The 13,717-nt window shown below is 28.5% G+C and overlaps 1 protein-coding gene across 2 annotated transcripts in view; it reads left to right on the top strand.

Annotated features, from left to right (window-relative positions):
- LOC100210998 (rho-associated protein kinase 2) overlaps positions 1-13,717 on the top strand; it is a 54,119-nt gene that overhangs the window by 35,769 nt on the left and 4,633 nt on the right. For both annotated transcript variants that reach the window (XM_065804717.1, XM_065804716.1), the window contains exons 9-10: positions 221-523; positions 618-2,914. In XM_065804717.1, coding sequence (XP_065660789.1) covers positions 221-523; positions 618-2,914 — 2,600 coding nt within the window. The remainder of the gene's footprint in view (positions 1-220; positions 524-617; positions 2,915-13,717) is intronic.

The raw sequence follows: 13,717 nt of genomic DNA, 5'->3' as shown, positions 1-13,717 counted from the left end.
AAATTCATTCTTATGCTACTTGTCACTCAATTAAGTCTCATCTTTTTTACTGTGACTGTTCCCAAGTGCTCTAAAAATTCATATATATGTATGTATGTATATATATATATATATATATATATATATATATATATATATATATATATATATATATATATATATATATATATAATTTTCTTTTATAGTTCAGTAAGTATTCTATTTCACTACTTTTACTTAGAAATTACGAGAATGTTGTCACATTGCTTTAAACAAAAGAGGTATTCGTCAAACTGATCCCTATGATTGGGAAAAAACTTCGACAGATAATTCAACAACAACAACTAATACAACAAGCACATCACGATATAATGCAACTCCTCTTGGTTTGAAACCAGATCAAGCATTAAATAACCCATCAGATTTACCACGATCAAATACTGCACTTCCTATGGGAGAGGATAGTCTACAATTTGATGAAGAAGATAATGTTATTAATATACAAGTTCCAGAAGGAAGACCACCTGAAGTTATTGAAAAAAAGGTAATAAAGTTGTTAGAACATTAAAAAAAAATTTATTTACTGTATTTATTTAATAATTATGTTGTGATTATTTTTTATTGGCATATTTATTCAGGAGGCAGCTGCTCAAGTTAAGTTACCAAAAGCTTTCTTACTTGCAATGAAAGAAAATATTTTGACTGATACTCGCTACAAAGACTTTACTAAACCAAATGGTACTATTGATAAGCAAAAATTAAATAGAGCTGCTTTTAGTACAGCCAAAGGTTCTTCTTCAAATAAGATGTCTCCTCATGACAATGAAAGCATTAGCAATAAAGAAGATGCAAAGAAATCAATTAGCTCAAAACCATCAGATCAAAACAAAAGTGACAGTAAACAAAACTCTGAGGTAGGTGAACCAAAATTGAATCAAGTTGAGAGGAACTTAACAGACACTTTAGGTGAAAATTTAAAAGAAATTAACAATGAAACAAAATTAGTTAAAGTTTGTAATGAAACAAAAACGGATAAAAACGTTTCTTCTAAGCAACAGCTAAATCATGAGTCGATAATTGAGAAATTGTTGAAACAGCTTAGTAGTACAGAAAACAAAAATGATTTATTGTATAATGTAAAAAAGTTTGATGGAATTAAAGTAGACCAACCCCCTGATGGAATTAAGGAAGATCTACCCCCTAATCGAATTAAAGATGCCCAACTCTCTAATGTAGTTAAAGAAGACCAAGTTGATTCTAAATTAACACCAATTGAAGGTTATAGAGATAAAAATAAATCTTGTGATTTTGATCTAAAAAATAAATTATACGAACAGAACCCAAAAATAACGGTTAAAACTTTTTCACCACACACAATGATAGATCAAAGTTCAAATCTTCATGACAATAAAAATATTGATGAAAAAGACAAAAAAGAAAATGAAAGTATGATTCATCCTATGGAATCTAAAATTATTCATAATCAAGACAATGATAATAAAAACATTCACGTTGACTCAACAAATCAACCACTTACTCACTTTGAAAATCCTGATAAAAATAATCAGGATATATCAATAAATCAACCACATACATATAGTGATAATAAATTTGTTAGTCAAAGTAAAAATTGTCTTGATGTAGAAAGTAACTTTAAAAAAGAAACTTGGCAGCAGTTTGCAAGAGATTACAATAGTTATAAATGTTCACAAAAGGAAGTTGGTTGTACTTTAAATGAGAGTGGTTTATTCCAAGAGTTTGATGTAATTGTAAAAAAACCTCCGAGTGCTTATATTCGAAAGTCAGTAAGTTTGCAAAATCTTAAATCATCTTTTGAAGAATATCATGTAAATGAAGAAGATTCACGAAAAAAAACTCGAGGACTTGTGAATTATTTCAGCAGCATTTATGGTGACATGCGCACTAAAGCAAAATTGAAATTAATGGGGAGTACTGGAAGTCTTAACAAAAAAAAATCAAAAAAAAATGATGATTTTGATGGTTCTGTAGTCAGCTTAACGACAACATTAAACCAATCTCAACATGCTTTGGATACAAGTAATTCTGGTATAACATTAAATCGTTGTAACAGTTCAGAAAATCTACACAAAAGACAATCTGAAAATTCTACTGTTATTAATTTTGTTGATCGTGTTCTTAGAAATAAGATTGATTACGTTGGTAACATATCTACTGCTAGCTCAGAAAGCATGCCGTCAAGGCAATGTCTGTTTGGTGATAACAGTGAAGAAAGTTTGAAAACGAGACTCAAACGAATTAAACATCGCTCAAGCATACAAGAGGTTTTTGATAAGAATGAAACTAAACATGTTCCTAATAAGTTTGTTGCTGAAAAAACTGAAAGTATAAACTATCTACAAGAAGAGTTTGAAAATTTTTTAAGTGAAAAGGAAAACGGTAATGGTAAAATAAAAACAGTTGATACAAAATCTTGTTATGACTCTTTTAATCTTATTGACACCATTGACCATCAAAATACACACAGCACTGACTATCAAAATACATATAGCTCCAACCATCAACATACACACAATGCTAACCATCAATATATGAACCGTACCCACCATCAAAATAACCAAAATACACATAGCAGTAACCAACCCACTCCATTAAATGTTCGAATCAATTTTAAAAGAGTCAGCACAAAAGATGAACTACCACCTGGCAAAGATAGCGCCTGCTCTCTCGATTATTATGAAAAAAAAAGTGACAGTTATAAAAGTAATACTTATTATGATTACGGAAACGAAAGAAACATATCTAAAGTGTGTAATGACAGATATTGTAAAGATTATAATCACAAATATTGCAGTGACTCACTTATTAGTGATAGTGGTTGTGATGATCTTTCCACTTCAAGTCATCTTCCAAAACCTCCTCAAATAGGCAGAAGAAATACAAAAATTGAATCAAGGTAAAGTTTTTTGGTGTAATTGTTTCTTAAAAAGTTATGCTTTTTTATACTATTTTATTTATATTTTGTTATATATGCATGTTCTTTATTATATGTGTATATATATATATATATATATATATGTTTCATACTGAAATAATCTGATGTATAATATATATATATATATATATATATATATATATATATATATATATATATATACATATTTTATACATAAGATTATTTTAGTATGAAACATACATACACATATAATGAAGAACATACATGTATATATAATATATACATATATATATATGTATATATTATATATACATATATATATGTATATATTATATATACATATATATATATGTATATATTATATATACATATATATATATATATATTATATATACATATATATATGTATATATTTATATACATATACATATATATAATATATATATATATATATATTATACATAAGATTATTTCAGTATGAAACATACATACACATATAATGAAGAACATACATAGAACATACATGTATATATAAGAACATACATGTATATATAATATATACATATATATATATGTATATATTATATATACATATACGTATATATATATATATATATATATATATATATATATATATATATATATATATATATATATATATATATATATATATATGTGTATATACAGTGGTGGCCAAAAGTCTTGGAACAAAACATTTAACGATCAAAAAAATTTATTTTTGATCTAAAGTATAAATTTTGAAAGTTTGATGCTTTTGTTTTTACATAGCAATATGTTTATAGTTACATATTTGTATATTGTGCAATTTATTATCATTTTTTATTATTCATAAGCAATTTATCAGCTATATTATGCCAGAACTTTCACCTAAAAAAAGAGGAATTATTGCTGCATTATATGAACAAGGTTTAGTTCAAAGAGAAATATCTGAAAAGCTTGGTTGTTCATTATCAACTGTAAGTAGAACTTTAAAAAGGCATAAAGAAGAGCCCCAATTAAATTTTACTTCAAAGATGAGATCAGGCAGGCCCAGAGCAACCACCTCAAGAACTGACAAACTTATTGGCCAGATCAGCCATGCAAATCCACGGCTATCTGCACACAAGATTTCAAAAGAAATTTTTATTGAGAAAAAAGTAAGTGACCGAACAGTTAGAAGAAGGCTTTTGGTTGATTTCAAAATGAAGACATGCAAGCCAGCAAAAAAGCCTTTTTTATCATTAAAAAACCTAAAAGATCGAAAAACATTTTGTCAGCGCTACAAAAATTGGACTGGAGAAAATTGGTCTAAAGTTCTTTTTTCTGATGAAACATGTATTAAACAATTTAATGTTACAAACAACTTTGTAAGAAGACCAAAAAACTGTAGATATATGCCAAAATATACAGTTAGCAGTGTCAAGGCTCCTGTGTCTTGTATGGTTTGGGGTGCTATTTCTGCCAAAGGACGTGGGCCATTATGGATAATGCCCAAGAATACCACAATAAACAGCTAAGTCTATTTGGATGTTATGAAGGAGAAGTTGCCACCTTTCATGCAGATCTTGAACTGCACTTATTTCCAATAGGATGGTGCACCATGCCACACAGCCAAAATTGTAAAGAAGTGGTTTGCTGATGAAAGAATTCAAACCCTTGAAAATTGGCCTGGGTCATCACCAGATCTTAATGTTATTAAAAATTGTTGGCATATTATGAAAGTAAAAGTTGCTGCCAAAAAGCCTAGATCCTATAATGATTTAGTTGAAGCAATCAAATCAGTGTGGATCCATACCAGACTATTGTACAAAACTTGTTAATAGCATGCCAAAACGTATCCAAATGGTAATTGACAATAACTATGCTTCCATTAAATATTGAACTTTTATCATGTATGTGCATGTACCTATCATCTTTAAAATTGTTATAAACACTTATTTTATTGAAAAAAATAAAAAAATTTACTAATAAATTGTTTTTTACTCAAATATATTGACTTCATAACATAAAATATGATGTTCCAGGACTTTTGGCCACCACTGTATATATATATATATATATATATATATATATATATATATATATATATATATATATATATATATATATATATATATATATATATATATATATATATATATACACACACACACATATATATATGTGTGTATATATATATTTATTATATATAATAAATAAGTACATGTTTATCCACAGCTACTGTGTTTTGCCAGAATAATGGATAAAATTTGCAAAATACTTGCTCAGCTGTGCAACAAATTATTATATTAAAATTTTTAATGTTAATGTTCAAGAGAAATTTCAATTTAGCATTCAAGAGTTTTCTGGTGGCATAATTCACCATTCACCATTAAATAATATTTTAGTTTTTTCTTATAAATAGTTGTTTTTTTTTGTCATGGATGATATTTGGAAGTATATTCCAAAGTTTAGGACCATAGTAGGATAATGCTTGATTACCAAAACAATTGCTGCATTTTGTTTCCTTTAATTTTAGAGTTCTTTCTGACATTAAGTTGAGTGGAATTAAATTGCATAATGACGTTGGTGCTTCCAGAATAATAGATTTGTCCATTATTAAAAGGACCTTGAAATATATTCTTTCTCTAATTTTCAGCCAATTCAATTTGTTAAATTTGTGGTCGTTTACATGATTTTCTATTCCAGTTTTAAATACCAGTCTCGCTGCACAATTTTGAACGGATTGCAGTTTTTTTAATAGTGACTTTGTAATTCCAAATTAGAGAGAGTTGCAACAATCTAGCTGTGCAAATATTAGTGAACATACTATGTTGCACAAATCTTTGTGCATTAAGAATTGTTTTATTTTAGATATTTTGCTCAATATATTGTAGCAGTTTTTAACAATCTTATTTATTTGTGTTTTTAAAGATAATTCATTGTCAAGTACCTTTAATAATAATATCTTTTTGAATGCTAGGTGGTGTCATAATTAATATTTTTATTTTTGATTGGCTAATGTATAAGAATAATTCATTCATCCATTTAGATATGTATTCAAGACATTTTGGTATATCTAGGACTAGTGGATTATATTGAGGTGAAGGAAGGAATGTTTTTAGAGGTTGATGATCATCTGAGTATCCAAAAGTTTTAATATTTATTATGTTCAGATATTTATATAGTGGTCTCATAGATATTAAAGAGTTTTGGATCCAGGACTGTACCTTGTGGTGCTCGATATTTTGGTTCGTGGAATATAAGTTACCAATTTTAACTTTTTGTGTACGGTTGACTAAAAATGATTTGAACCACTTGTGAGCTGAATCGATTATACCTATTTCACTAGTTAACAGTCCAAGTAGTTTTTGCTGATCAATAGTGTCGAAGGCAGCACTTAGATCAAGTAATATTACTACTGAAGGTATATGTTTATCAAAGAGTTCAGATATATCATTAGTAAGCTTAAGTAAAAGTGTTTCAGTTGAGTGATGTTTGACAATATGTTCCATATTGATGTTCTATATTAAGATTGTTTGTTGTCATGTGGGAATCAAGATGGTCTATAATTTTTGAAGTTTTCAGTATCCGTGACCGAGCCTAACTTCTTTATTATTGGAAGTAATGTAGCTCTTTTTAGACAACCCATGCTGCTTGATTCTAGCGATAGATTTACTATTTCAACCCGTGTATTTATAAATGTTTGTATATGTTGTAAATGTTTATATATATATATATATATATATATATATATATATATATATTTATATATATATATATATATATATATATATATATATATATATATATATATATATATATATATATATATATATATATATATATATATATATATATTGTAAACAATACTGTGCAAAAGAAAGTAGCACCTAAGAGAATTTTAATATATTCAAGATAAAATGTCAAACAAAATAAAATCAAAACAAAAATATAGGTACAAACATATTTTTTATTAAATTGTGTAATATAATACAAGTTTTATTAAAAACATTTAAATTTATAACTATACATAGATAGTTAATTAATATTTAGTGTGACCACCTTTGTTTACAATAACATCTTGGAGTCTTTTATTTATACTTTTATACAGATTTTCAATAAATGTGATGGGGATATTATACCATTCTTCTTTTAGAACATTCCAAAGCTTATTTACATTCTTTGGCAATCTTTCCATCTTTTTTCTGTCTCCTTTCCATCTCTGTTCTGTCGATTATATTTAAATCAGGGCTTTGAGGAGGATAAAATAATCCTGATATATATATATATATATATATATATATATATATATATATATATATATATATATATATATATATTGTAAACAATACTGTGCAAAAGAAAGTAGCACCTAAGAGAATTTTAATATATTCAAGATAAAATGTCAAACAAAATAAAATCAAAACAAAAATATAGGTACAAACATATTTTTTATTAAATTGTGTAATATAATACAAGTTTTATTAAAAACATTTAAATTTATAACTATACATAGATAGTTAATTAATATTTAGTGTGACCACCTTTGTTTACAATAACATCTTGGAGTCTTTTATTTATACTTTTATACAGATTTTCAATAAATGTGATGGGGATATTATACCATTCTTCTTTTAGAACATTCCAAAGCTTATTTACATTCTTTGGCAATCTTTCCATCTTTTTTCTGTCTCCTTTCCATCTCTGTTCTGTCGATTATATTTAAATCAGGGCTTTGAGGAGGATAAAATAATCCTGATATATATATATATATATATATATATATATATATATATATATATATATTGTAAAAAATACTGTGCAAAAGATAGTAGCACCTAAGAGAATTTTAATATATTCAAGATAAAATGTCAAACAAAATAAAATCAAAACAAAAATATAGGTACAAACATATTTTTTATTAAATTGTGTAATATAATACAAGTTTTATTAAAAACATTTAAATTTATAACTATACATAGATAGTTAATTAATATTTAGTGTGACCACCTTTGTTTACAATAACATCTTGGAGTCTTTTATTTATACTTTTATACAGATTTTCAATAAATGTGATGGGGATATTATACCATTCTTCTTTTAGAACATTCCAAAGCTTATTTACATTCTTTGGCAATCTTTCCATCTTTTTTCTGTCTCCTTTCCATCTCTGTTCTGTCGATTATATTTAAATCAGGGCTTTGAGGAGGATAAAATAATCCTGATCAGTTGTTGTCCAGAAGGCACAATATGATTATGTAAAATATTTTTATATTTTTCACCTGTAAGCTTTCCTGTTATTCTAACAATATTGCCATACCCCTTTTATTGAATACATCCCCAAACTTGAATATTCCCTCCACCATGTTTGATAGTTAATGCTAGACATGACTCCTTCAATGCCTTTCCCTTTCTTTGCCTAACATACTGGCATCTATTTGTCCCAAATATTTGAAAATTAGATTTGTTTGTAAACAATACCTTGTCTTATTGATTTTTTGCCACTCTTTGTGCTCTCTGGTGCACTTTAATCTTTTTTCTTTATTACCTGTGCATAGGAAAAGTTTTTTAATAGCTATACAGCCTTTTAATCCAGATTTTATTAAAGATCGTCGCACCGTAGATGGATGTACTAAAGTTCCACTAGCTCTTTTAAGATCTTGAACGAGTTCTGTGCTTTCTTTCTTGCAATTTCATTGCGCTGTTATTTTTAAAAACTGTTTATCATGTAGGCTTAACTTCTTGGGACAACCAGACTTCTTTTTATCCACTACATCACCAGTTTTATTATATCTTTTAACTATTTTTTGAACTGCGGCTTGCGGACAACTCACACATTTAACAATTTTAACTTGACTATAGTCCTCTTCATGTAAAACAATGATGCGATTTCTGTCATTTATTGATATTTTTGGCATTTTATTAGTACTGAAATTATATTATTAACGAAATCATTAACTAAAATAAATATAGCGTTATTTAAAATGATATCTTAGTTTAATTTAATAAAAACTCAATATTATTTACTTATATTTATTTAAATGTACATTTTTAAAAAAGTTTCTTAGGTGCTACTTTCTTTTGCACAGTACTGTGTGTGTGTATATATATATATATATATATATATATATATATATATATATATATATATATATATATATATATATATATATATTATATATATATATATATATATATATATATATATAGTATGCAAAAAAAATAATCGTACACTTAAAAAAAAATCATAATTTTAAAGATTGCATCAAAAAAATGTGTTGTCTGGTTAAAATATTTGAATTTTTTTTTTAGATACTTATCAAGTATTGTTTTAAGAATTTATTTGTGTATTTGTGAATTAATTGATTTTCATATCTATTAAATTTTAAACAAGTGATCTAATGATGCATAAAATTGACTGCAAAAAAAATAATTGTATACTGACAAAATAGGTCGTTATTTTAGCATAAACCAAGCGAATTGACTGATCAAACTAGTTAGTAAAATTGGAAATAGTAATTTTTTAAATGCACTTTCGTTCTAGAAATAAAGTATAGTGTTTCAGCAAAATGGCGTCAAGAAAACAACATTTGTTTTTCCATCAATGAAACCTCATAGTTGATTTGAAAAATCAAGGAAATTCCTACCGTCAGATCCAAAAAGAAGCAGGAATTCCTTTTACAACAGTGTCCTCAATTGTTAAGAAGCATGATCTGATTGGAACTGTTGCTAGTGTGGCTGGCAGACGACGAAAGCGCAAGACCACCAGTGCAATTGATCGCAATATCATCATTAATGTGAAGAAAAATAGATTTGTTTCGGCAGCTAAATTAGCTTTAAAAGTTCAAGAAGATCACAATATCACAGTAACCCCTCAAACAATTAAAAATCCTATTAGAGAACAAGGGTATAGAGTTAGAGTAGTTCGAAAAAAAAACTTTTTTAACGGCTAAACAAATGGAACATTGGTTAGAATTTGCAAAGAAGTACGAAAAAATGCCGATATCATATTGCAAAAAATTTTCTTGGTCAGATGAGTCAAAATACAACCTTGTCTCATCGGGTGGAGTTCAGAAAGTGTGGCGAAAAAAAAGAAGAAGCTTATAAATTGAGTTGTTTGCGAGGTAGTGTAAAGCATGGAGGAAGAAATGTGATGGTTTAGGGTAGTAGGAGTTGGAAAGGAGTGGGGAAATTGACATTTATTGATGAAAAAATGGATGCTTCAATGTATTGTGAAATTCTTAAAGCCAACTTGCGACCATCTACTGAAAAATTGAGAATGGGAAGCAATTTTATACTACAGCAGGATAATGATCTAAAACATATCGCTAAGAAAACAAAGGTATACTTTGACACAAAAAACATCAATGTTTTAGAATGGCCATCTCAAAGTCCGGACTTGAATCCTATAGAAAATTTGTGGTATATTTTGAACAGAAAAATTGGTGACTGAGCATTTAGACGCAAAGGTGGCTTGAAAGAAGCTATAATGAGCACTCAAAATTTGGTCAAATCAATGCCAAATTGTCTAGCTGAGACCATCAAGGCCAAAGGAGGCCCCACTCAATACTAATTTTCATGAATTTCATCAATTTGACATTATTTTTGAATTGTACGATTATTTTTTTTGCATACTGTATATATACATACATATATATATATATATGTTTCAACTTGTTTCTCCGCGCAGCAGTTTTGTTTGTCAAGGATCGTGTTTCGGAGTTATAGAGTTAAGAGAGAGGGTTATAACCACAAGTAGCCTCCTCATCTGTAGTGGCCTTCTTGGCCTTGGGGAGGGGAATTACAAAAAAATAATAATAATAAAAAATATATATATATACATATAGTGGGGTGCAAAAAAAAAGCCACATTAACATTTTTCTTGATTTTAATATATAATGTACAAGGAAGCAAAACTAAAAAAATTGGATGTGGTAGTGAAAAACCTTGGACAGAAAAGGTATGCTTATATATACACTAATATTTATTTAAATAAAATCTTTAAAAAACAGATTAATGCAAACACATTTAATATTTTTGAAAACAACTAACAGATATAGAAATTGGATGAAATATTGAAGCTGCTGAAAAAGGAGAGTCTCACAGAAGCATTGGAAAATGTTTCAAACGACAAAACTCAACTATTAGTAGATTGGTGAAAAAATATAAGCACACTGGTACAGCTGAAAGGTCTATTGGATCTGGGAGAAAGCCTAAAACATCAAAAAAGGAAGATCGCTATATTCTTGATGCCGTCAAAAAAGATCGTAAAATCACATGTTCTGAGATAAAACTAGAATTGAACCTTATTAATATCTCGAAATGGACAATATTTCATCGAAAAAAACATCAGGGGAGTTTTTCTCTGGAAAGCAAATAAAAAAACCTTTTGTTAGTGAAATCAATCGCAAAAAAAAAGTGGTGCATTGAGCACAAAGATTGGACATGTGAGCAATGGGCTACTTGGAGTGATGAGTGAATGAGTTACTTGGAGTGATGAATCTCCTTTTGTGTTGTTTCATAATAGTCGATCTCACTACTGGAAATTAATTGGGAACAAGTTAAACCCTCAAACATGCAAGGCAACAAAACAAAAAGATTAATGTTAGGGGTTGTTTTAGTGTACACAAAGTTGGTAAGCTTTACCGGGTGGAGGGTACCATGTTCATGGGACATTTGGTTTTTTCAATGCAGTTGCATTTCATTTCTTAGTTTTTGCCTCTTTATGTAAAATGCTTTTGTTGTGAAAGTTAATAATGGATTTTATGTTTGGCATGCAGGAATAACTTATTTTGATTGTGTTTCTATTAAATATTTTATGAAGTCTGTGGTTAACTGGAAAGTGGAGGTCGATGAGGTTCAAAAAACATTTACCTATTTTTGTAACAACATTTGCACTGAAAGGAGGATCATACCAAATTATCTTGCATTTATGGTTGTCGTTTGTTGATTTTATACTTGGATGGTATGCAAGTTCGCAATTGTAACCCGGTTATTTCAAGGCTTCTTGATAAAGAGGAATACTTTCTTTAAAAATCGATTCACTCAACGATGCTGCTGATAATCTTAATTCAATAGTCTTAGGAATACTTTAGCTAAAAATAGCTAAATAATAATAATTTTCTTGCATGGTGTATAAAACTCTTTTGTTCCCTATTTATTGTTAGATGTTGCTCTGCAAAAGTCATTGCATTTTTAAGTAGGTTTTCATTAATCGATGGATAAAAATCATTAATATCAAAGACTAAGAACTTACAGAATTGCTGCAAAAAGATTCTCTCAATTACGTTAACTACGGTATTAACTGCGGTAGTGATGTAGTGGTAGAGCGCTCGCTTCATGAGCGAGAGGTTCCGAGTTTGATTCCCGCCACGTCCCTGGTAGTACTGCGCTCAACTTGTTTCTTCGCGCAGCGGCCTTGTTCGTCAAGGTTCGTGTTTCGGAGTTAAAGAGTTGAGAGAGGGTTATAACCACAAGTAGCCTCCTCATCTGTAGTAGCCTTCTCGGCCTTGGTGAGGTGAATTATAAAAAAAAAAAAAAAAAAACTCTTATAAATGTCCGCCGCAAATTAAAGAAATGTGTGCTTTCGAAAATAATTTAATTAATCTTGTTAAAACCATCAAATTTCGGAAAAACAACAATGTTTTTCAAGAAAAAATAGCAAACAAGGTAAAATCTATGCGAACATTGATAAAAACTTTAACTCTAGCCGGCAAAATATCAAATGTGTACAAACTATCCAAAGATCAATACAACCATCTCCTTAATAATGCTATTACTTCCACGTATAAAAAGGCGGACCCTAAACTCAAAGATCAAGTAAATAAACAAGGTAAAAAAACATTAATCAACCATGATGTATACAACAAAATCGAAATTAACGGTACTGCAGATTGTTTCATAACTCTAAAAAACCATAAAGAGAACTTCCTAGATAAACCAACTGTTAGACTAATTAATCCTGCTAAAAAATAAGATTGGAAGAATTTCAAAATCTATTGTATCCAACATTAATTTCGAGCTGAGAAAGAAGCTATTTTTGAACCAATGGCAAAACACTCAAAATGTTATACATTGGTTTCAAGCCATAAAAGAAAAGCAATTCTGTAAGTTCTTAGTCTTTGATATTAATGATTTTTATCCATCGATTAATGAAAACCTACTAAAAATTGCAATGACTTTTGCAGAGCAACATCTAACAATAAATAGCGAACAAAAGAGTTTTATACACCATGCAAGAAAATTATTATTATTTAGCTATTTTTAGCTAAAGTATTCCTAAGACTATTGAATTAAGATTATCAGCAGCATCGTTGAGTGAATCGATTTTTAAAGAAAGTATTCCTCTTTATCAAGAAGCCTTGAAATAACCGGGTTACAATTGCGAACTTGCATACCATCCAAGTATAAAATCAACAAACGACAACCATAAACGCAAGATAATTTGGTATGATCCTCCTTTCAGTGCAAATGTTGTTACAAAAATAGGTAAATGTTTTTTGAACCTCATCGACCTCCACTTTCCAGTTAACCACAGACTTCATAAAATATTTAATAGAAACACAATCAAAATAAGTTATTCCTGCATGCCAAACATAAAATCCATTATTAACTTTCACAACAAAAGCATTTTACATAAAGAGGCAAAAACTAAGAAATGAAATGCAACTGCATTGAAAAAACCAAATGTCCCATGAACAACCATTGCCTTTCCAACAACATTGTTTATCAGGCCACCATCTATTCCAATAATCCGGAATATAAAGAAAAAGTGTATTTTGGACTTAACGAAACACCTTTTAAAGTTTGATATGCAAATCA

This window comes from Hydra vulgaris, chromosome 09 (genome assembly GCF_038396675.1).
Source record: "Hydra vulgaris chromosome 09, alternate assembly HydraT2T_AEP".
NCBI lineage: Eukaryota > Metazoa > Cnidaria > Hydrozoa > Anthoathecata > Hydridae > Hydra > Hydra vulgaris.
The sequence above is the reverse complement of the archived record's forward strand: the minus strand, read 5'-3'. Positions and strand labels throughout refer to the sequence as shown.